At 31.1% G+C, this 24,594-nt stretch overlaps 3 protein-coding genes across 4 annotated transcripts; all 3 read left to right on the top strand.

The window, feature by feature from the left end:
• The first annotated feature begins 14,143 nt into the window (after positions 1 to 14,143).
• Positions 14,144 to 15,836, top strand: Rab23 (RAS oncogene family member Rab23). Its single transcript, XM_065499025.1, has one exon. It carries the CDS (start codon positions 14,225 to 14,227, stop codon positions 14,945 to 14,947), a length of 723 nt encoding a protein of 240 aa, XP_065355097.1. The 5' UTR covers positions 14,144 to 14,224; the 3' UTR covers positions 14,948 to 15,836.
• Positions 15,837 to 19,228: 3,392 nt separating this feature from the next.
• Positions 19,229 to 20,720, top strand: LOC135949452 (uncharacterized). The gene is made up of 2 exons (XM_065499023.1): positions 19,229 to 19,372; positions 19,430 to 20,720. The coding sequence occupies exons 1-2, from the start codon at positions 19,343 to 19,345 to the stop codon at positions 20,429 to 20,431; spliced, it is 1,032 nt and encodes a 343-aa protein (XP_065355095.1). The 5' UTR covers positions 19,229 to 19,342; the 3' UTR covers positions 20,432 to 20,720.
• An 892-nt stretch (positions 20,721 to 21,612) lies between these two features.
• LOC135949455 (large ribosomal subunit protein eL27-like) lies at positions 21,613 to 22,724 on the top strand. 2 transcript variants are annotated; one of them, XM_065499026.1, is made up of 2 exons: positions 21,613 to 21,706; positions 22,160 to 22,724. In XM_065499026.1, the coding sequence occupies exon 2, from the start codon at positions 22,168 to 22,170 to the stop codon at positions 22,573 to 22,575; it is 408 nt and encodes a 135-aa protein (XP_065355098.1). In that variant the 5' UTR covers positions 21,613 to 21,706; positions 22,160 to 22,167; the 3' UTR covers positions 22,576 to 22,724. The 2 variants fall into 2 exon arrangements, with proteins under 2 accessions (XP_065355098.1, XP_065355099.1); XM_065499027.1 differs by having other exon boundaries at positions 21,697 to 21,715.
• The last annotated feature ends 1,870 nt before the right edge of the window (positions 22,725 to 24,594 follow it).

The following is a 24,594-nucleotide window of genomic DNA, read 5'->3' as shown; positions in this document are numbered from 1 at the left end:
AAAATCGATCGACGATCGAACATTTCAGAACTTTATTTTTTTAGCAGATATAATTTTTTTTTTTGTAAAACTTTTTATGCTCCACTTTCAATATCTTATCAATAATAGAAAAATGGTTCCCAATGCAAATAGAAAAACTAAATTCTACAGAATTTAAAATACAATTGGGGGATTCAAACGGTCTGCTATTAGGTTGTATTGTCATAATGTCCTAAAATATTTTTAGTTTAAACAATTTTTTGTTGTGTTTCAAACAATAAAGTTGTAAACTAATAAGACTTTTTGAACCATGTTTATTGTTTTGTCATAAAACAACATTTTTTTGTTTGCATCACAACAACAATTTGTTTAAACTAAAATAATATTTTAGGGCATTATGACAATACAACCTAATAGCAGACCTTTTGAATCCCCCACATAAATAGCAACTTTGTCAATTAATTTTTTTTTAAATACCGTTACCGTTAAAATACGCCGACTGAAATAATCCAAATAAGCATTACCGTTAATTTATAACTGCTTCGAATCCGTAGCAACCTTGATAAAAACACAGAATTTTTTTTTATAACTTGGAAAACTTTTAGTACTGAAATTATTTATTATACCCACTCATGGCGAAGAGTGGCAAGTATATATATTCTGGATCGTTATAGATAGCGAAGTCGATATAGCCATGTCCGTCTGTATGTTGAAATCAACTTTCCGTAGCCCCCATATAACTTACATACATGATTCATACATCGACAAAATCGGCCCACAAATGGCTGAGATATAAGGAAAAAGCTGGGAAAACCTCGATTTTTGCGCTATTTTATATCATTATTATACACAATGGATAGATATTTCAAACTCCATTGCAAAGGCTATAGTAAGTTGGACATACAATGGGTCAAAAGCGGGAAAAAAATGTTTTAACCAGAATTTTTTTTTCATCAAAAAAATTTTTTTTGTCATAAATTCTTTTTCAAAAAAATTTTTTTTTTTAGAAATTTTAAAAAAATTGGAATAAACTTAAAAAAAATGTTTAAAAACAATTTAAAAAAAAAATAATTTTGTTTAAATTAAAAATTTTTTTAAGTATAATTTGGTGAAGGGTACATAAGATTCAGCACAGCCGAATATAGCACTCTTACTTGTTTTTATTTATTATTATTTTTTTAGTAATTATTTGAACTTTTTATTTATATAATTTGAAAGTAAATTTTTAATTTGGTAATTATAATAAATGAACTTAAGCCAAATTAAAAATTTACTTTCAAATTATATTTATTATTATACAATTATAACTGAGCCAGTATAACGGACCATATATGTAGTTTCGACATTTTTGAAAACCTAAATTGCAAAAAAATTTTAATAATAATAATGGTATTGAAGAATATTTAAATATTCTAAGAAAATTTGGCAAACGATTAAATAACTAGATCGATTAAAAGTTAAAAATTAATGTTCAAATTCATGAATCTGATTTGTAATTTCCCTGCTGAAATAATAAAACTTTGAACTAGAACCTGTTTTACTTATCCAGAACCTCATTTAGTGTTATCCACGATCTACACATTTTTATTAATTAATAAAAAATTTCAAACAAATTTTCAGTTGACCGCTCCGCTTTAATCATTACTTCTCTATGAGCATCTCTCTATCACGCTCTCGAACTCTCTTACCAACTCACATACTATTACAAATTTCTATTAACACAATGTGCCATGACTTACACCATCTTGATGAGTTTAAGCCAGGTTAAGAACGTCTTACCATCAAACTACACCAATCAACTAACTGAAAGCAACAAAAATGTTCACTGAAAAGAAAAAAGAGAGAACACCTGTGGCACAAGTCAGTCTTGGGAGAAACGTGATTAAGTAAACAACGTTTAAACCGGTGAAGCGCTTACCAATATTTTTTCTTGTTAACGGAAAGAAGTGTATAACAAAAAACCAAACTTAACTGACAAAAAAAAAAAATATCAAAAAGATCTTAAAGCGCATTTTTAACAAAACGCGATAAAGAAAAAAAATATTTAATAAGATTGGTATAGAAAAATAAAGTAATACATATATAGAAAGAAATTTTGCGCAGAAATAGAGGAAGAAAGAAATGTAAGCAAAAATTAAAAAAAAAATGTAGAGACGACTTTCACTACGGTTCAAAGCGCAACAAACTCCAATTTGATAATTAAATATATAAAAAAAAGACACAGGTTTCTGCTAAAGTTAACTCCAAGGGCTCTTTCTTATACACCAACCAAACAAACCAAATGATGTGAATGTGTTTAAAAACAAACAAAAAAAATACTAAAAATTAAATATTCTCACATTATAGCACCGCCACATCCATCCATCCATTCAGCCATGTTCATATGAGTTTGTTGTTGTTGTTGCATACAAACAAAGTATGTTTTGCATATTGTGGCAACAATACTTGTCGTAATTAATTACTAACTCTATGTAATTCAATGGGTTTTAAAAACGTTAAGCTATTGTGTTGATTAATTAAAAAAGATAAATTATAAATCATATTCGTATTCGTCTAAAAAATATATAAATTTGTTTAAAAAATGTTAATATACACAAATTGAATAACACAAACAAATAAAATTACTACTTTATAATGAAAAAATAAGAAGAAAAAAAAATAAAGAGAGTTACTGTCAGTCAGTCAGTCACAACATCTAACAAATACATTGAGACAAAAGAAATACAACAAGAAAAAAAAAACATTTAAGAACAATAGCAACAATATTGGCATTAGTGTTGCCAAAGGTTTTTTGAAAAAATACTACTGAACTTTTTGCATTTAAATTTGCATCTTATTTGACATAAAAAAGTCAAACAAATTATTTTTAAGCTCTCGAAAGTAGTTTTTATGTTAAATAATAAAATATAAAACCAATATTTTGAGATTTCTTCAAAAAAACAAAAGTATTTTACAATTTAATTACTTTTAAAAACCAAATCCAGATAAATACACATAAATCAGAAACACTGCTGTCAAAGACCTAACTCAGTTGTCAAAAACCTAAGTGGTGAGAATGTATTAGTAAAAACAAGTAAGAGATCTATATTGGGCTGTGCCGAATCTTATATACCCTTCACCAAATTATACTTTAAAATAAAAATTTTAAATATTTTTAGGTTACAAAATTTTTTTTTTTCAAATTTGGTTTTTCTTTCTTGAAATAAAAATTTTTTGGAATTGTTTTTTTAAAATTTAGCAAAAAAAAACTTTTGATAAAAAAAAAATTCGGGTTAAAAAATATTTTTTCCGATTTTGACCCATTGTAGGTCCAACTTACTATGGTCGTATATACGTCGTTGCAAAGGTCTTTGTAATATCTATCATTAGATATCCATATTGTCTATATTAATGACATAGTAACCCAGATACATATAGGTCAAAAATCGAGGTTGTCCTGGTTTTTTCCTTATATCTCAGCCATTTGTGCATCGATTTTAAATAGCAACCTAGCCGGAAGAATTCCGGAGATATTGATGTATGAATCGTGTATGTAAATTATTTGGGGGCTTCGGAAAGTTTATTTCAACAGACAGACAGACGGACATGGCTTAATCGACTCCGCTATCTATAAGGATCCAGAATATATATACTTTATAGGGTCGGATTATATTGTGGAAATTACAAACGGAATGACAAACTTATATATATCCTTCTCACGATGTGAAAACAAACACAACACTCGTATGTGTGATTATTTTGAGGAACCACGTGACTTTTAATTTGGAAAAACCTGGTTGAAACTCTTCGATACTCGTGGAGTACCATTTAAAACTCATATCTTGAATTGTTTTAAGCGTTCCTGCTTCCTATATGAGGATATTGGTCGACTAGAGACTTCCTTAAATCGAGTGGGATGCACTGGCTTTTTAGTTACGTACCTTGGCATTTATTTTGGAAATTCCCAAAAAAATTTTAAGAATACATTACTTTACTTTGCATTAATCATGTAAAATTCGTATAATCGGTAAAAATGTATTGTTTTTTCGGCCGGTCAATAGTTGTTTTGTAAATAGATACTTTTTGACCGATAGAAAAAACATAATTTTTTCACCGTTAATGTATACGAATTTTATTTGTATTTACATAGGACAATCTTACTTATATCGATATGTGTTCAAATGCTTTCAAATTTCTAAGATCGGGCTTTGGAATATTTTTTTCAATTTGATCTTAGCTATGGACAACCTATTTCGGTCTTCAGCCAAGTGTTCTTAATTTTTAATATCAGATTTTGGATGTTTTTCGACAACATGATCTTTTCTATTGAGATTCGGTCGCTATCTTCTACTTCTTCTTAACAATTTTTACTGGTTTGAGTTAAATTTGGATTAAAAAAAATTCCTGGAAATTCCGGAAATGAAAATATTTTTTATTGTGGAAAAAGGTCGGGAAACTTAGGGTTCCTAGTACCAAACGATGTTATTAGCATTGTTTATGGCCTGATACATAAACTCAACTACTATCCCGAAGTTGTAGTTAATAATGTTCACATATTGCCCGAATCTTCAAGATTATTTGTTCGTTGAAACCATTTCTATGCTCGAAATTTCATATGCAATTTGTTTTGGTGGATAAAATTCACCTCAGTTGTATTTAAGTACTAATGTTCACGCATTCTCTGTTCGTTGAAATCATCAATTTGGTGTCATCTTTGTTTAATGACAAACCCAATTTCGCTAAACAGGGAATGTTCGTGATAAGTATCAATATCGTCGAAGAGATACATTCCAATTTTAGTTTATTATTGCAAAAAGTGTTAGAGATAGATATCCAAGGTGTAGTCTGATTTAATTTCGGAGATCAGAGCCCATTTAAAACGAAGGAGAGATCAAGATAATTACTCGGTTTTGGCAGATTAAAATCCCACGACCCCTGGATCGACTATTCGGAACGAACCGAGTCTTACGCGGCTTAAGATAGTCATCCCAGCGAAAAAATTTTCGACAACATTGAAGCGGTTAAAACAATAACAACAATCTACATTATAGAATATATACCGATTATATACCAATGAAAACAAAATTGCTAATTCACTTGGAAGTCCTTGTATCTCAAGAATAGGAAAATGATCCAAACTCATCATTACCAAGTTCAGTATAAGCACCCGAAGATGCTGGTAAATTCAATCCAACTGTTCACAGTTCTGCAAGAAAATATTAGCAACATGCTCCAAACTGCACTGTCCCAAAGAACTGACTCCACAAAGGTTAAGTTAGAATTGGTTATGTGAGTCGCTCTTAGAAATGGCATTTCATTCGAAGCCTATTCAGTCACCATTTCCTAATGCGGATCTGAAATTTACAGAATACGTATAATCACAATTCAACTAGATCAGGCGCGGATCCAGGGAATGAAAAAAGGAAATTTCGCCCCCAAATTCCAAAACCACCAGAAATAAAACCTAAAATAAGATGTATGTGCCACCAGATACAAGTTTAACCCATAAAGTTTAAACTAAGGGCACTGATACACGTTCAATATATATTCTGCGATTTGGATCTCGATCCATCAATACTACATGCTACACGTTCAATAAATATCGCGATACTGGATCGCGGTCAATATATATTGAACGTGTAGCAGTGCCCTAAGGATGGAACAAAATACAGTTTATCTATCTATCTTTCAATTAAAAAATATTAGTTCTTAAATTCAATCGATTGACATATTTATTATCGCAATTCGGTCCACGTTGAACTCACCTGCATTCCCTTTAAGCTTTTAAAATTAAATAAATTCATTCGATTTCCTAATTTTTGTGGGTGTTCTTTCACTTTTTTGTTGTTTCTGATTTATTATTTTTTTATCTAGTGCCTAACGAAACGGCAACACTGCCTCGCATCTTTTCAGCACACGTCTCTCACCTTTGTGTATCGTGCAATAAAAGCTATTGTACCGTTAGAAGTGCCCATTTATGTAGTGTATGAGATTTGAAATATGAGAAATTTATTCATAATTGCCTTAAGTAGGAGCTCCATCCAGCCAGCCATCCATCCATCTACTGTAAATGTATAAGTACGTATAGCAACAAAATCATTGGAACAGTGCACAGATAATAGAGACTAATTCACTCACTACTACACACCACACAATACATCAATACAAGATATAGTTAACAACAATAACGACAACTTGAACAAGAACAAAAACAAAAGCTACTACAGATGAATAACAAGAACAACACAAAAAAATAAAACAGATCAGTGCAGCTGTTTTCAACAACAACAACAATAAGAACAACAAGAACAAAATAGTGTAACCAACTAACAATCATTTAGCAATTGTTTCGAATATGTAATACAACCAACAACCATTATTATTTAGCAAAAAGAAAATCAGAAGAAGAAAAAAAAAAAAACTTGGGAGAGGCTACCAGCGAAAAGAATGAAAAAACAAAAAAATTGTAGTAGGAAATAAAGAAAAGAGTTAAAAGGCAGTGGAAAAGTACTTAATGGAATTCCACATGCATGCATGCAGTTAAAGCAAATGCAAGAAGAAATCAACATGGGAAATCGCTTCAATAACAAAATTGTTATGCCATCTTTAAATTAACTATGTATTCTCAAATATTTTTAACGACCGACGACTAATCTACCCAGAGTTTTGCTTTAATATCGATAGTAAAATTTTACATAATACAATCCGTAATTAATACGAGGGTGGCCCAAAATTATTTTGTAGAAATGTAAATGTGTTGAGGGCGGGAGTGGTTGCTATACTCAAATTAGTTCAATTAAACGTTTTCCCAAAACTCAAGCTTTTATTAAAGTCAATCGACATTGGAATCAGGATGCCAGGACTGGGAAGCAAACTATCTATTTTAGGATAATGCGATGTCTGTCTTCACTGATGGCTCGAAGATGGATAAGGCCAATTATTCTAATGATCTTGCCATCTCGGTATTACTTAACATACTTTACTCCAAGCGGTTATCAATGCTATTGGTATATGGTCAATTCACAAGGTCTCTTATCATGTCATATTGTCATAATGTCCTAATATTTCTCAATGGTTTTTATTGTATTTCGAGCAAAAATATCCTAATATAATACTACTCTGCATGCTATGTTTATTGTGTTATCGTAACCAACCGGCAGAGACCTGTGCCGAATGCCTAAGAGTCGGTTAAGCCGAGCTGGCGAGTCGTGATATATTAGGACATTATGACAATATGACCTTGTGAATTGACCAATTCAGGAACTTTCGTTTAGGAATATTTACATGGCGAAGAAGTCACCGTAACCAGTTTATACGGTTCGTTTTATTTTGATGTAGATTCGGGAACTTTCGATTTGGAATATAGGCTTGGCTAAGAAGTCACCGCAACGAGTTTTTACGCGTCGTTAAACGAAGCAATATTCATATCACTTATTGTGTTTTCGTACAAAATATGTGATTTGGCAACTAGGATGGTCTACGATAACCTCTTGAAAGATATCATAACTTTTCAATGGACAATATCAACGCATATAAATTGTTAAACTAAAACTAATTGAATTTTCATACAATAAAGGGTGAGTTTAATGATATTGATGTAGATTCGGGAAATTTGAATATGAAGTACTCATAACCCTTTGATTGAATTTTCTTACAAGATAATTGAGTTGGCACAGAGAGTATTGATCTACGATTATATCTTGCAGGATATCTAATATTTCTTATTGGGCTTCCTGCGATCGATGGATTTGAAATATTGTTCTCTCTAAGAAGTCGCATCGAGTTTGTACGGATCGTTAATTGAAACGTGTACACGAAGCAATATTCACATCCCACTGATTGAATTCTCGTACAAGTCAAGTAAATTGAGACCGAGAGAGAAGAAAGACAGGTTGTCAATGATTATCTCTTGAACAAATTTTGTATGTGACAGTGCCTCTCCCAAGTAACGTTGGATCTGGAAAATATCAATGGTTTGACTTGATAGGAGTACTGATAAGTTCTTGCGAAAGACGCGTTAATAATAATTTTTTCTATATAAAGGTGAACGAACACTCCTATTGAGGATGTATTGGTTATTGAATGGTTAGCTCTGAGAAATATAAAACTTCTTCACTGCGCTTAACCTGCAACTATTAACAACGAAGTCTTAGGCAACACCTGGAGAAAGAAGGTGTAGCTGAATCTTGTTGACGTAGTCCATGGAGTCCAAATTCCGACTGTGAACCACCCGAAAATGTTGGTGGTCACATTTTACAGCCTCTTTATCTCTTCAGTTCATGCCACTGCATTCAAGGTTCACAAAGCAAACCCATGTTGGCTAACTACAAAACGATTGGTCGATCAGGGATCCAATCAAATACTCCAATGCCAGAATGCTGCCTTAAGGACTGTAAGAGTATGCATGTAGACTACCTGGTAAAACCATCTACATAAAGAAACGAAGATTCTCCGAGTAATGGAACACAGCGTTATGTGTTACAAATTAGTTCCTCTTGGGAGGACGTCGGTAGAGCCATTCTAGCTTCCACATCACACAGCTGGAAACTCGAGTATTTGAGGAAAACATACAGAGGTATGTACAGGATCCATTTCATCGGAATTCGTTTACGGAAGCATTTAACATTTAACCGCGGTTTCCGGATATCGCAAGATGCGAAAAACAAGAGTAATTCTGGCAAAACTGAATCAAAGAACAACATAGATGCCCTTCTGTCTTTAAAATTTGAGCTAATCTCAAGATGAAAATGGACCCTAGAAAGCATTTATATGAGAAATATGCCCATAAGGTGAAATAATGGTTCAATGATGTTTGTCCTCATTCTCAGCTCCACAGACATGGAAACACAAGCATAGGCTTCTTTCAAAAAGGACATAGCTATTTATTTTGCTCAGTGTTGGCCATATTAGCTTCATCAGTCTTACTAGATCAATGTTGGTTAGTTAGTTCATTTAATGTGGCAGCAGCCTATTCCAAATTATATTGTGGCCAAAACCAAATTAATGGGACGTTGAACTGCTTGTCCATCTCATTTAGAGAATAAGATACGTATGTATTTCTCTGGGACGAAGCTGCTTCAAACTATCACCATTAGATTCAGCAAAAATATGTTGTATGAATTATACAAAATTGAATTGTAAGAACATTTTTTTATAATGAATACTAAAAACAAGTTGAAATTCAAATTGTCCACAACTTTCCGATTGACCTCCATACTAACTAATGCTATTTGTCATTAAAATAACGTAACAACGTAATGAATCAAATTAAAGAAAAGAATGTATGCTGTATGATCGTTAAAAATTTATTGATCATTTGACAAATTAATCAGTTGATTGAAAATAATTGTTTTAAGCGGTTAGCGATGAAATATGCATTATATTTATGTATTTATTTATAATTATTATAATGGTTTAATTTAAAAATTCTTTAGAAATACATACACTTGAACTGGAGTCAAAGTAAGCAAATTATTTAAATAACTAGCTTTTATGCTGGTTGAAGAACTGTGTCAGTTAAAATTAACCTATAAACCAATTAAACATTTGGTCAATTCACAAGGTCTCTTATCATGTCATATTGTCATAATGTCCTAATATTTCGCAATGGTTTTTATTGCATTTCAAGCCAAAAATGTCCTAAAATAATACTACTCTGTATGCTATGTTTATTGTGTTATCGTAACCAATCAGCAAAACCCCGCACCGAATGCCTAAGAGTCGATTAAGTCGGCTTCTTTCTTGGAGGGTTGAGATTCAAGAAGACTAAACAAATATGAACACATTCCAGAGTTCAAAAATGTCAGGCTTTGATTCACAAAGCTTAAATTTGCCCTTTGCCTACAATATTTTTCTTCTGGAGAGTTAAATCATTGGAACTTATTTCATAAATATATTCAAAATATTGCCAAATTCAAAAAAAAAAAAAATTTTTAAGAAGATTAATAAACTATGATTTGCACAAAATTGTTTTGTTGATAAATACCTCAAAGTATTTATGAATCACATACATAGATATTTCGCTATATATTAATTTCTTTATTAAATAAACTCGTGCACTATAACAAAAAAAAAATCAATTCAAGATTTTTGTTAAAGAAATAAATAATAAGAATTATAATAACAATAACCGCCCATCCACATCAAATACGAATAAATTTATAAATGTTTTCAAATCCAAAACAATACATTTACATACATAATACGTATGTATGGATCTAACCTATTCCCAAAAGTGTTAGGGAAAAAACTTAAATATTTCACATTACGGGTTGACACAAGAATACAAAACAATAATGCGAGTATGAAGAAGAAACAAATCTGTGCTGGCTTTTAAACCCATTTAAAATGAGCACTGGCCTTAATTAACATAATAATAACAAAACAAAGATCATCGAACGAACAAAACAAGAAAAACCATAATCTATTGCTTTTATAGTGTGTTTCAACGAAACATCTATAAAAAAAAATATCATAATTATAATTGGCATAAATATATTACACCATTTGCGCTTAAAAATGCTAATGTTTTTTTAAAACTGGTATTTGAATTCTCTTAGAATTGCTCTATTTGTGTGTACAAATTAGGATAAATGATGATTGAAAACAAACAGCCCTTTTCGGAATATACGATTTATTAAAAAGCTATATGGAACATTCAAAAGCCACCGCTCAAAATTGTTCCTTGTGAGGCCCTAAGCTACTCTTTTATAGTTCTCCGTGAGAATACCCTTTAGAAGTGGAATCGATATCCAATCAAGTACCACTGTACTCTGCTGCTACTTACTCATAACTGAGAGTCAGAGGAGTTTAGATATCCTGCATGTGATATTCGTAAACCACCTGTGTGCTCTCGTTTCAAGCGTCTTATTCTCAATTATATTGACTATTCGTCTAGTCCGTCTGTGAATTCGAATCATTTCTCAAGCACTCGTTAGCTATTTAATTTCCCTAAATTCCCTCAGGCCCTGTTTCCCATATGAGTATAGCATGATATCGTCCTATATGATGTCATCATGTGGGGATTGAATGCATGTAAAGATTTATCTCGACTTCACCTTACAAGAATTGACAGCATATACGCTCCGGAACAACTCGATTTGCACTCGACCAAAGATTGTTAACCCTAGGGAATAAAACCGAAAGTTTTATTCCCTAGGAAAGAACTTTATGCAAGAGTTTTACCTTACAACAACAACAACGACAATTTCCGAGTTCGAAGTTTCCAATCAGTTCGCGTCACAGATATGTTTATAGCACAAATATTCGCCTGGAATACAGTACATGTGTTAGGAAATCTAAAAGATATCGAGAGTTCAAGGTCATCATAGAATATTCCCGAACCAATTTCATCAGTAAAGATTGAGATTACATTATTACAAATAACTGAATTTACGCCATTTCTGTGAATGTCATTCAATTCTCCTCGTATATTCGATGGTACATCCTGACATGCTTCGAGGGAGTCTCAAATCCCATGAGTAATTGCTAAGTCTATGTGATATTATGTTCTATGACCGGGAGAATATTCGATTCTTCATGCATATCTTGTTCTGAGATAAATTGCATACAGCGTCTGAAAGTCCTTAAGGCTACTTTTGGATGATTCTTCACTGGGTATCATTAAACGGAAAAGATCACACTGAAGCGGCTTAGCTGAACGTTGTTATACATCAATGATGCGCAGCACATACCACAATTGTGGGAAAATCAAATCACACGTATTCTTATGCTCTTACATTTTAGTAGTCGTTGTCCACTCAACGAGATAACTAGGAATACGCATGAGTACTGTTGTATGACTTTTTCTTTATTTCTTCAGTTTTTGTATTTGTGTGTTTGTAGGTGCAATGAATAAAATAAAGAATTGAATGTGTTGGTGAGAGTAAGAGCTAGTTTCTTACTTGTCAGTTAAACTCAGCTTAACACGCTGTTATATTAATCATGAAATATATTTTTCCGGAATTTAACCAATGATTGTGTTTCTCACTAGTGGATTAATTTTGTTAGCATTGCCATACTTTTCAGTCAAATCACATGTTTATTCTTCAAATTTTTTCATATAAATATGGCAATACTATACATTTTATAAGAAAAAGCAACCGCGTTACATAACTTTTTTTTGTAAATTTTAACTTTCTAAAAGAAAAAGCGACATAACAGTATATAAAATGTATATTAAAAATTATATTGATGTTAATAAAGCAAATAAAAACAAAGAGCTGCTGTGCTGAATTCTTTATTTTATATTCCATCTGTTTGTGCTTTGGCATTTTATACTTAGGTTTAACTCACCAATGATGCTCAGTTAAACCTAGATTATATAGCATATAAACAATAAGTGAGAAACACAATTTTTAGTTTAATTTAGGTTTAAGCGAAGAATGTAGATTATCTCTATCCCAGAAACTAGCTCTAAGTGTATTGGTGAGAGAATTTATTTTTGCGCATCTCTGTTGTAGATAGTTTTACGGATCCAAGATGAACTCTGGTTCAGGGGCCGGGGTTTATTTGGTCGACAATGATATTAAGCGCTCATATAGACTCACTAACGTATGCAGCGTCTTCCAGGCAGAGATCTTCGCGATCTGGAAAGCCACCTATATGTCACTACTACAGGCTAATTTATGAAAGATTCCGCGACTATACAAATCAATCCTGGAGCAGTAGGACGGATTGCAAGGTATCCAGGGCCTTGTGGCCAAAACTGAATGCAAACGAAACCAGAACACTGATAGAGTTGGATAGGTATAATCTCAGGATTCTAGTAGGAGTGATAACCGGTCATTGCTCAATTGGAGCCTTTAAGGGTAAATGGGACTTCTGTAGAGTGTGTGGGGATGCTGGAGGAGCTGGAGACAGTAGATCACATCATGTGCAACTGCCCTAGGTTACAGGGTCACAGACTTAGATGGCTAGGAAATAGATTTCTGGAAGAACTTGGTAATGTTGCTGGCTGTAAACTGAGGACGTTCTACAGCGATTCCTAATACGTAACAAGATCTTTCTTTTCTCTTCTTATCAAACGGTTTTGGACTCTTCTTTTACTCTTAATCTACCCTTACTTTTATATCTATTGAAGGGAATCACAATGGACCTCAAGGTCTCCGAGTGGAAGTGCACATAGTGTACACCCCTTCCTAACCTATTCTACTTTATTACTGATGCTGAAGTGTATAGAAAAGTTATATTTTTTGGAAATATGTTACATTATTTCAAGTTTCATAAACCCGGAAATTGAGGAAATTGAACATAATTTTTTTAATATGTACATAAAATCTTTAATTAAAAATGTTAATTGGAAACTTAACATTTTTATAAGTATGTATACAATATGCTGTAAGTATACTCATGGTTGAAAGAATTTCTCTTAATGACAACTTAAATAAAACCAAAATATTATCATGACAATGTCATATGCTTAAACACAAACACATTCACATTTACATGCATATATTTTATACCGTTATAATGCAACATAAGTTGACAGATGTCACGATAATATTGTAAGACACAGGCAGTGAGAGAGAATATTTAAATAGGTGTTAAAAGTTGAATGAAAATATGAATAGAAAAATGCAACAGGGAAATTTGAACAAAAAAAAATTTAATTATAAAAACAAGATAAATAGTACCGAAAATAGAAATTTGTGTGTTTTTTTTTTGTTTTTTTTTAAATGAAATTTTTACAAATAAATAGTGTAGATAGATGAAATAAAAAAAAACGATTAAAACGCAAGCACAAGTCTTACTAAATATTAAAATTTTTTTTATACATATTTCTTTTTGCTGTTGTTTTCTTTACAGCATACGCAACGAATGAACTTACGAACAGACTAACTACTAACGCATTGGAACCGGTTGATAGCTAATGATTGTAATAATAACATGCTTGGAAAAACGCATGATGAAAAATGTTACTGATCTTGGCCAGAGAAATCAATGAAAAAGAAAGTGAATGTTTCTTCTTCGGTCTTGTCAGAAACAAGTAATAAGATAAAACAACGCTAAAAGAAAATTTAAAATTTATTAAAATCCAGATTTTTCTTATGCAAACATTTTCTTATGCAAACACATCAACTTAAACATTAATGATCATTTGCCCAAACGCAGATTAAAACTACTTCAATTAAGTTGTCACATTAGAAACGAAAATTAGAAACAACTTTTGGTGTTGCTACTGCAGGCAGGCCACTTCAAACCCTCAAAGAAAAGTGAAATTTTATATTAAATTTTGCACAAACTACAACACAATAATTAATTACAAATGTTTAACACCATGCGAGAAGACGATATAGAATTTGCCATTAAGGTGGTCATTGTGGGCAATGGCGGTGTAGGTAAATCTTCCATGATACAACGATACTGTAAGGGTATCTTTACAAAAGATTACAAAAAAACCATAGGTGTGGATTTCCTAGAGCGACAAATCGAAATCGATGGTGAAGATGTACGCATTATGCTGTGGGATACAGCGGGTCAAGAAGAATTCGATGCCATCACCAAAGCCTACTATCGTGGTGCTCAAGCCTGCGTCTTAACCTTCTCCACCACAGATCGAGCCTCTTTCGAAGCCGTGCGTGACTGGAAGCGTAAGGTGGAGAATGAATGTCAAGAAATACCCACAGTCATAGTTCAAAATAAAATTGATCTTATCGATCAGGCGGTAGTGACAGCCGATGAAGTGGAGTCTCTGGCCCAACAATTGAATTGCCGGCTTATAAGGACCTCGGTAAAGGAGGATGTAAATGTGGCATCGGTATTTCGTTACTTGGCCACCAAATGTCATCAGCTAAGTCAGGCCTCCTATACGGAACAACAGCAGGGTTCACATAGCAACGGTTCGCATAGTCATGAAAGCCACAAGACCATTAGTGCATTTAGTCCCACATTTACCAAATCAAAGTCCACGCCGGGCACTATAAAGCTGCAAAAAAGTACAACGGCACGAAAGCGTAAAATTATATTAAAAAAATGTGGCATAGTATAGAAACAAGCAACAAATGCTCAAAGTAATAAAAACAAAATACTTATCATATCTCATTATTATTGTATGAAGTATATGAAAGCGGCCAATAATACTTAATTAAAACAAAATTATTACTCATCTCAAAAATTCATCATCAAAAACGAAACAAAAACATCAAAAAAAACCTACTACATTGATTAATACACACTAGTTTTAAAAAATTATTGGAGCATAATTAACACCTTCATCATACGAATACTTACGCTACTCCTAATGATTTTGTAGAAATTTTGTGTAATTAATTATAACGTAAAACCAAAATTCAAAGAGAGTAATGAGAAAGAGTAAAATTTAAAACAAAAAAAAAACAAAACAAACGGTATGTGAAATTTTAGATAAAACAAAAAATAATTTAATTACTTATATTTATCATTTTTCTTCTTTTTTTCTTTTCTTTTACACATATCTGCAGCTTAATTAATACAAGTGCGTCGTAACTCGCAAGCCACAAACCGGCTCCCTTTTCCCTGTTGCCCATTAACGAAAAAATTTTAAATACTCGTAAAGACGGTTTTGTTTGGAGACTGATACCATTTATAAATGTTACTAAAACTATTTAATTCTACTAAAAGCTCTACTTATACTATTTACTACTAATTTCCTTAAATGTATAGACAACTTCACTTTAAATTAAATTTTTATTTTGTGCAATTTCTTAAATTGTTGTTACTATATAAATGCAACAAACAATTAAATATACATATATCTAATATTATGGTAAAACTATAAATTTATAGTTGCATAAAAGCATATGTAATCTAAAAAAATAGAAAATAAGTTACATTTTTATTTAAAATCGAAAATAAATGTATTACAACAACGAAAAAATTATTTAAAAATTACAAACAAAGGGTTTAATTTATGCTTGTAAGTTTCAAAAAACATCTATGATCACGGATCACTTATTTTCGTTTCGAATCGATTTTAGTATAAAACAAGTAAAAGAGCTATGTATATTCGGCTGGCCTTCATCAAATTATACTTTAAAATACAACAAAATTTAAATTTTTTTTTTTCAAAATTTTTTTTTCGAAATTGTTTTTTTATTTTTTTTTAATTATTAGTGAAAAAAATTGATGACAAAAACACTTTTTTGGTCAAATTAAAGTCAGAAATACAGAATTATTAAATATTTTTTGAATTAATAAGTTATCGATCGGAATAAAAACTACGGAATTGAAACCATTCCGAACAAAATGTGTGACAGGCCAGTAGATATCCATATTGTCTACATTAATGACTTAGTAATCCATATATATATCGAAAATAGGCCAAAACTCGTATTTATCCCGGTTTTATCTTATATCCCAGCCATTTGTGGGGTCGATTTTCTCGATTTTAAATAGCTGCCGGGAGAATTCCCGATATATTAATGTATTAATCAAGTTTGTAAGTTTTTTGGGCGGCTACGGAAAGTTGATTTCAACATATATCGACTATATCGACTTCGCCATCTATAACGATCCAGAATATATATACTTTGTGGGGTCGCAAATGAAAAATGTAGAAATTACAAACGGAAACTTATATTCGACTCAAACTGATTTTATTAAAAACAGTTAGAGAGCTATAATCCGCTATTTCGAATCTTCTACGCCCTTTATCAATCTACGCTTTACGGTGAACAAAAAAGTTTAAAAAAATTTATTTTATTTTACAAAATATCCTAATAAAGTTAAAGGTATTTATAGTCGGCAATACTGAGTATTAATATTTGTCAAAAACTCAAGTATCATAATACAATTTCATAGTCTAAATCATGGTACAATCAGTTACCAGGTACAATTATTAGAGAGAGTTTCCAATGTTCACCCCTAAAACGTCAAACTATGTATTGAATCACTTAACTTTTTTTAATTTGTTACCGCGATATTTTTTAAATTTGTTACGTTTTAACTGAAATTATACACACTTATTAATAAATATAGTTTTTCTTCAATTGTTAGTAAATTTTTGTAATAAAAATTTAAATTCAATTATTTTTTTTTGGCATTTCCTTTTTATATTTTTAAATTTTCTTTTGTTTGACGTTATAGGGAATGTATAATTGAGAACATACTTTCTAATAATTGTACCTTGCTAATTCTACCATGGTCTAAATAAAATTTGTATTAGATTTTCAAAAAATACAAATGATTTTTTTGATTTACGGTCGGTATTCAAAATTTGTTTAAAACAATTCAAAATTTTTTTATTTTCATATGTATCTAGTCAAGAATATATAAAATAACAATAAAGTTTACAGAAAAATATCAATCAACAAAGAAATAAAACATTTGTAATAATATCGTGCATAGAGAAACATAGAGCGGAAACTAGAAAAAAACTCGAACATAAAAATTACTCAAAACCATAACACAACAATATAAGGTACACTCAGTAGCAAATAAATTCTCAATTACACAATTCTTGTAACGTCAAACAAAAGAAAATATAAAAAAATATGAAAAAAATCAAAATCAAAGTTTGACGTTATAGGGCTAAATATTGAAAACTCTCCCCAGTGATTCTACCTTCTACAGTTATTGTATCATGACTCAAAACTATCACACATACCATTGTAGAATAAGCAAGGTACAATTATTAGAAAGTATGTTCTCAATTATACATTCCCTATAACGTCAAACAAAAGAAAATTAAAAAATATAAAAAGGAAATGCCAAAAAAAATAGTTGAATTAAAATTTTTATTACAAAAATTTACTAACAATTGAAGAAAAACTATATTTTTTTAATAAGTGTTTATAATTTCAGTTAAAACGTAACAAATTTAAAAAATATCGCGGTAGCAAATTAAAAATGTTATGTTACTAAATAAATAGTTTGACGTTTTAGGGGTGAACATTGGAAACTCTCTCTAATAATTGTACCTGGTAACTGATTGTACCATGACACATACGAGTGTTGTTTTTGTTTTCACATTGTTTTTTCAACTAATACATTCTCACCATTTAGGTTTCTGACAATTGAGTTAGGTCTTTGACAGGAGAGTTTCCGCTCTATGTCTATTCTCTATGATATCGTGTAAATAAAAAATGTTTTTTAGAAACGATTTTTTTGAAATACCGAATGATTTCAATATTTTAATTTTGAAAAGTGTTAATAATCAGTATTGCCGTCAATATTATATGTACACTAAATTGTAGCCAAGATTTATAGCTTCAATCTTAGATATATTTTAATCTTGTTTTTATGGTTAATAGTTTTCTTGATGGCCGGCTTGCGGCCGGGCGGAAAGTTTTTAAACTAAGTCGTACACTGGCTTCTAATTTTCTCGGTATATATCTGTATATTATGAAAAATATCCGTTAAAAACATATATCCCATGATGTACATATTGTCAAAATGGAATAAAAATAACATAAATATAAATTATTCTATATCCGAATTTTAATGCCCCATACCTCGGGAATAGGAAAGTAAATGTATATATGATACCTAAAATAGTGAATAATACTATTATATAAAATGAATACCTTAAGTCCGACATATTTTAAGTACAAATAATTTTTTTCAAAAATTATCGGATAAAAACTCAAAAATTTTAATACATATTGGCACTAATTGGTCCGAAAATTTTACGATTTGTATCTCATATATAATAGGTATTGTATTTGAACTTTGGAGTCCCATATCTCAGGAACTATGGGCCGGTGACAAATTTGGAATCGATCCAGAGTGGCTCCCATAAACTAGAGTTTAGCCACATTTTTCACCAATAGCCCAGTGACTTAACTGGTTCAAAAATATAAGGGAACCGGGATGCTGTCTTTCAGACAACATAATGTGTTGCTGACAAAAGTGACATTTACTACATATTGACATAATGGTACATATGTATCTCAAGTTGTGCCGTGGACCCTGATTTGTTCCATTAAACCAGATAATTTATAATGAATGAATACAACTTTCCATAAAAAAAATTTACCGTTCATCATTTTGTCAAAACTATGAAATAAATTTGTGTAGCTATTTCCGCACATTTAGTTAGATGAAATAAATTTAAACATATTACAGTACTTTTTCTTCACTTTAATTAATTTTAATAATAACACAAAACACTTTTCTAAAAAAAATTTCTTCACTTACACAATTTTTACAAGTTGTAGCGTTTTTTTTATTTATTTATCAAATATAACTGTTGTTTTTTAGTAACATGAACAGAGTTGCATTTTTGACAATTCTGTTAATGAGTTTGTGTGTTTCATTCCACTACGTTTCTGAGGGCTACAACTTACTTTGTTATTTGTTACATATCATAAAACCAACTATTCTTTTTTATTGTGAACATTAAATTTAGAGAATTTCTAAGCATTATTTAAATAAATTTAAGAAGAAAACTATACAATACAACAACATGCCCGTAACTGATGTTAGTAATATGAAGGTAAGTGGAACTGAAGTTTATCTTAAAGAAATAACTAAATTTAGAAACTATTTAAAGGTGGCCGACCTAAAGCGTGAGCTAAAAGTACGCGGACTTTCTATAGCTGGAAATAAAAACGAATTACAAGAGCGTTTACAAGCGGCCATGGATGGTGAACCATTATTGGAAGATAGCTCATTGGTAGGTGAGGATATACTCGACGAAGAAGAAGGTGTATTATCAGATGAGGAAAAAATATTGGGTTCCGATGAAAATGAACTTTTGAAGAGTCCCACCACCACACCGACTACTATTTTACCCAAAACTCTTGGTAGCGAAAATAAAGATACAGCTCTGGAGGATGATATACTAGAGTCGCCCACAACTACTACAAAAAAGATAATTCTTAAACGTAAGAGTTCTTTAAATAGTGGCACTACTTTGGAGGCGAGTGCCATTACGACCAAAGAAAACACTGAACCCTCTCCAGCCAAAGCTGTTAAAATGAGCGAACGCAATCCCATAACCATGGGAGAGGAGAAAAAAGATGACAGTGAACAAGCCGGTGCGGCGGCTACCAAAAAAGTTAAAGAATTGACTATGCAAGAGAGATTAGAATTAAGAGCCAAAAAGTTTGGCATTGAAGCTAAGGCGACAGCAGCTCCGGCAGCTGCAGCAGCGATGACGGCTAAAGAAAAAAATGCTGCTATTTCGGTGGCACCCGTAGTGAGTAGCGAAAAACAAGTTGAGTTATTAAAAAAGAGAGCCGAACGTTTCGGTTGTGTAACCTCAACGAATTTGGCCAAATTAGATGCAGAAGAACGATTACTTAAGCGTAAACAACGTTTTGGCGGGGAGGTAGATTCTGCAACAAAAACTAAAGTAGCTGAAAATAACACCATCTCAAGCACCACAACAGCATCAACCGACAACACCAACAATGATGAATGGGCTGAAAAAGCTCGTAAACGTTTGGAACGCTTTAAAGGAAATTCATCGCCTACTGTGTCGGTTGCTGATACACCTGTAGTTGATGCAGCTACTACTCCAGTCCCACCAGCTGCTGCTACCAGCACTTAATTAAATACATAACTTGTATTTCTCATTATTTTTCTTAGTAAAACACACTAATGAAATAGCATACCATATTTTCATTTGGGTTTGAAAATTTATTTAATTTTTTTGTACCTATGTACTACTTATATTCTTTATATCTAGGTAAATGGTATGGACAACTATTAACGTGTTACGTACTCATTAACACTAAATATTATTTTTTAATATGTATTAATATGTATTTTTTTCTAATTTGAATAAATGACAAAGAGTCTAATAAATTTAATAAATTTTTCATTTGTAAGATTAAAAATTAGTTTCCTTGGATATTTGGTTGTCGATATTTTAAAAAAAAATAGGCGATATCAAAAAATGGGTGATCACAAAATACAACTTTTTTGCAAATAATTTAGATTGTAGGAAATTACGCCTCCTTTTCAAAAATCAAAAAATAAGGAAATAAATTTTAAGCTAATTTTTTGAAAACTTTAATTTTTAAAATCCGATAAAATTTTGTAAAAAAAAATAAGATCGAGAAACCCATATTTAAAATAATCATGTTCAATGTTTCATCTACCCGAGGTAACTCACGTTGGTATCTTGAAACTATGCCACCTCGTCGTATACATATGTATATAAAAACCAAATTAAAATTTATAGCAATGAGAAATTTTGTTAAAATCGGAATATCCGTTTAGAAATTAAAGATTTATTTCCACTTTTTTGGAATCCACCCAATCAATCGTGATATCAAAATAACGTAATTTTTTCATTTAAGCTCATATCTACAAAGTTATAAAGGAATAAAATGTTCACAAAATAAATCACAGAATACGTAATTTTCCATTTAAACTTGTGTTTACAAAATTACAAACAAAATTAAGTTTCCTCTTAAAACAAAAAAATATTTTAAGCATTTCCTACTTGCTGACATATGCCGATGCTACACTACAACAATAAATATCACCATCTTCTGGCAATTTAAAATTATTACGAGTTTTACATTTTGTTTTTAAACGCACATATTGATACTCATTTTTATAAAAAAAACTTTAATTTTTGTTTATTATTATATAAAAAAAAATAAAATTAGTGTTTAAAATTTAAGACTTTAGTTAATAAATCAACTAAAAACAATAAGCAAACAAAATGTCAGCATATAATGGCATTTCATAGCTATGAACTTTTGTTTATATTCTACATATGCTTACTAAACACAGCTTTGACAAGATGTGTCAAAGTAATGTGCGAAATGTCAACCTTTTTCTCTTTCTCTATATCCGGTCAACCATAAGACCTGTAAGTGCTGTTCATAAATTTTTTATTATTTTATCAAAAAAATCAAGTGAATTATTTAAAAATCCATTAAATTATGATACAAAACAGAAAACTACACATATTAAACTATAAATGTGCATATATATTTTGTGGCAAATTACAGCATTTCCGAGAGAAAAATGTAAAAAAGAAATAGTCATTTGACAAAATGAAAAAAAGTAAACAAAATGTTGGAAACTAGTAAAACGAACATGCCTCCAAAAATATTAACAAAAAGTTCCAAATAGTGCTAATTCACTTGATTTATTTGGTAGTTAACATAAAAATGAATTATATATGCAAGTAACTAATATTTAACATATTTTCTTTTCAATTTTATGTTTTTCCCTACTGTTTTAACATCTGTATTCGTGTTGTTTATATGATGATGCCACACCAACAACTGTCACTCCTGTACAACAACAACTACCACAGCCAGCAAGATGAGGAAGATTATGAAACAGAACAAAATCGTAATTGTCCTTAGTGGACGTTACGCCGGCCGCAAGGCTATCGTTGTCAAGACCGTTGATGATGGCACTCCCGATAAGCCATTCGGTCATGCCCTCGTTGCCGGTATCGACAGATACCCCCGCAAGGTCACCAAGTCTATGGGCAAGACCAAGTTGAAGAAGAAGTCCAAGATCAAGCCTTTCTTGAAGGTATTGAACTACAACCACTTGATGCCCACCCGTTACACCGCCAGCGAAATCAGTTTCGAAAAGTTGTCGGCTAAGGATCTTAAAGATCCCATCAAGAGGAAAACACACCGTTTCCAAACTCGCGTCAAATTCGAGTCATCCTACAAGGAGGGCAAGAACAAGTGGTTCTTCCAAAAGTTGCGCTTCTAAGCAGTGCATTTATTCCCTCTAATAAATTTAAATAATTTTTATTTGTAAGAAAAAAAAATATATTTTTATTGGAGTTTGGATACGCCGATATTTGGAAAAACTCTCCTAGTAATAAAATTGCTGTAGTTTATATGGGAACCAATATGAAATTTGTTTTGAACTTAAAGGAACTTTGAAAAGTAACGATCATTAATGTAGTAATACAATTCCACTTTTGGAAGGGAAAACAAATGTTCTGTGACTTTACCCTAGTATTTTAGGGTAGGTGTTGGATCATAGTGAATAATTTGTAAATCTGATATTATATTTTGGAATCCAAAACATATTTTTTTAAAAAATTGGAAAAATGATAAAATAATCAATCGATCAGTATGATAGTGAAATTTATACCTTGTCTAATCTTATTAGCTACATATAAAGCTGTAACTTGAAGTTTATAGAAAAGAATTCCTTCCAATTATCAAAGTCAGTTGATTTTTTGACGAATTCTATTCTGAGTTTTATCACCATCAACAATCATCTGATTTACTTACAACTATTGGCCTTAAAATTATTAAGGTAATAATAAAAATGTTAAATTTGTAATTCGATATCAAAAGAAATTAGTATGCATATACATGGAATTGAAAATGTTTCCTTTCGAATGGAATTATCAGGTATATGATGCAAAACGATTACGTTGAAAGCGAAACAGTTCGTTTCAAATAGATCACTAATTCGCTTCCAAAGAAAAAAATTCGGCATTTTCGAATCGAGTAGCAGGGGGATTACTGCGTAACTCAATTCGAAAACGGAAATGTTCAAAATTGTGTGCTAAATACATTGTCAGCCCAATTATGAATAAAAATTCCGCGGGGGTTTTTTTCCTTTTCTCATTTTTCCTATTCAATTTCAATGAGAAAAAACTCCCGGGGAACAAACTCCCGCGGAATTTTTTATTCATAATTGGCCTGACACAGGCCAAACGATTTCCTTTCGAATCGAATTAGGCAGTAACCCTCCAGAATTGAAAATGTATCTATAAATTCAGATAAAAAATATTAATATTTAGTTTGCTATATATATGCCTGACTCAGTAACGCCCAACACAAACCGCTAAATCTTGAAATTCGTGTAATAGGTTCCTTCTACATCATTTAGATCCCCTAAAAGGGATTTTTGGAAATTCAAACGCTAGGGGGAATAAAACGGGTAAAACCTGTACCTCTATATCTCCAAAATGAATAAACATAGAAATATAATGTTAAATATGTCCACTTTTAATCAAAAAAAAGAGGTGCCTGGTACTTTTTAAAAATTCAAAATTCTAGGTTGACAAAACGGGCAAAAATAGTACCAGTATAAATAAGCCTGTGTTAACCTTTATATCTCCTAAATTGATAAACATAGAAATAATCACCCTTATCGTGGTTGGCGTAAACGTCTTACGCCTACGACTGTCTCGTACTAGATTAAAGATATAATGCAAACTGTTTCTTTAATCGTATGACATTTACGCCAACGTATGAAGTTTACGCCACGATAGTGAATATTTTTAAGACATCTGACCCGAAGCAATAAAGAGTAGAAAAAATGATCATGCATTCCAATTATGAATTTATTTATTCTGTGTTAAGAGTTAAATCTTAATTCAATTTTCAAAATAAAATTTATTTTTTTCTTTTAATAAATTACGAATTAATTATTACGCAGAATTGCTTAGTACTTCAAACGTATTGAGGTTGAATAAACTCTGTTATTAATTTAAAATTAATTCCATTATTAATTAATTATTTCAACTATTAATGAATTGTATTCAAATCTTTTGAATGAAGAAGAGAAATTTATGTTGGAAATAATTTTATGGAATAAATTGCTGAAATTCTGAATTAATATTTCAGAAAATTAAGCTTAAACTGAATTAATTCGAAGCTCTAATAGTAACCCTTTCCAATGTACTCGTAAAAAAATTTCAAAATTGTTTTTGAAAAATAAAAAAAAAAAATTTCAAATTGTTTTTGAATTTTTTTAAAAAAAATC

Source organism: Calliphora vicina, chromosome 1, assembly GCF_958450345.1.
Source record: "Calliphora vicina chromosome 1, idCalVici1.1, whole genome shotgun sequence".
Lineage (NCBI taxonomy): Eukaryota > Metazoa > Arthropoda > Insecta > Diptera > Calliphoridae > Calliphora > Calliphora vicina.
Note: the sequence above shows the minus strand (reverse complement) of the source record. Positions and strands in the feature narration are given on the sequence as shown.

Bases quoted from the DNA above. Each gene is read 5' to 3' on its own strand.
- LOC135949452 (XM_065499023.1), top strand. From the start codon at position 19,343: ATGCCCGTAACTGATGTTAGTAATATGAAG. The intron at 19,373-19,429 runs GTAAGTGGAACT...AACTATTTAAAG, and splicing joins CTGATGTTAGTAATATGAAG to GTGGCCGACCTAAAGCGTGA.
- LOC135949455 (XM_065499026.1), top strand. From the start codon at position 22,168: ATGAGGAAGATTATGAAACAGAACAAAATCGTAATTGTCCTTAGTGGA.
- Rab23 (XM_065499025.1), top strand. From the start codon at position 14,225: ATGTTTAACACCATGCGAGAAGACGATATAGAATTTGCCATTAAGGTG.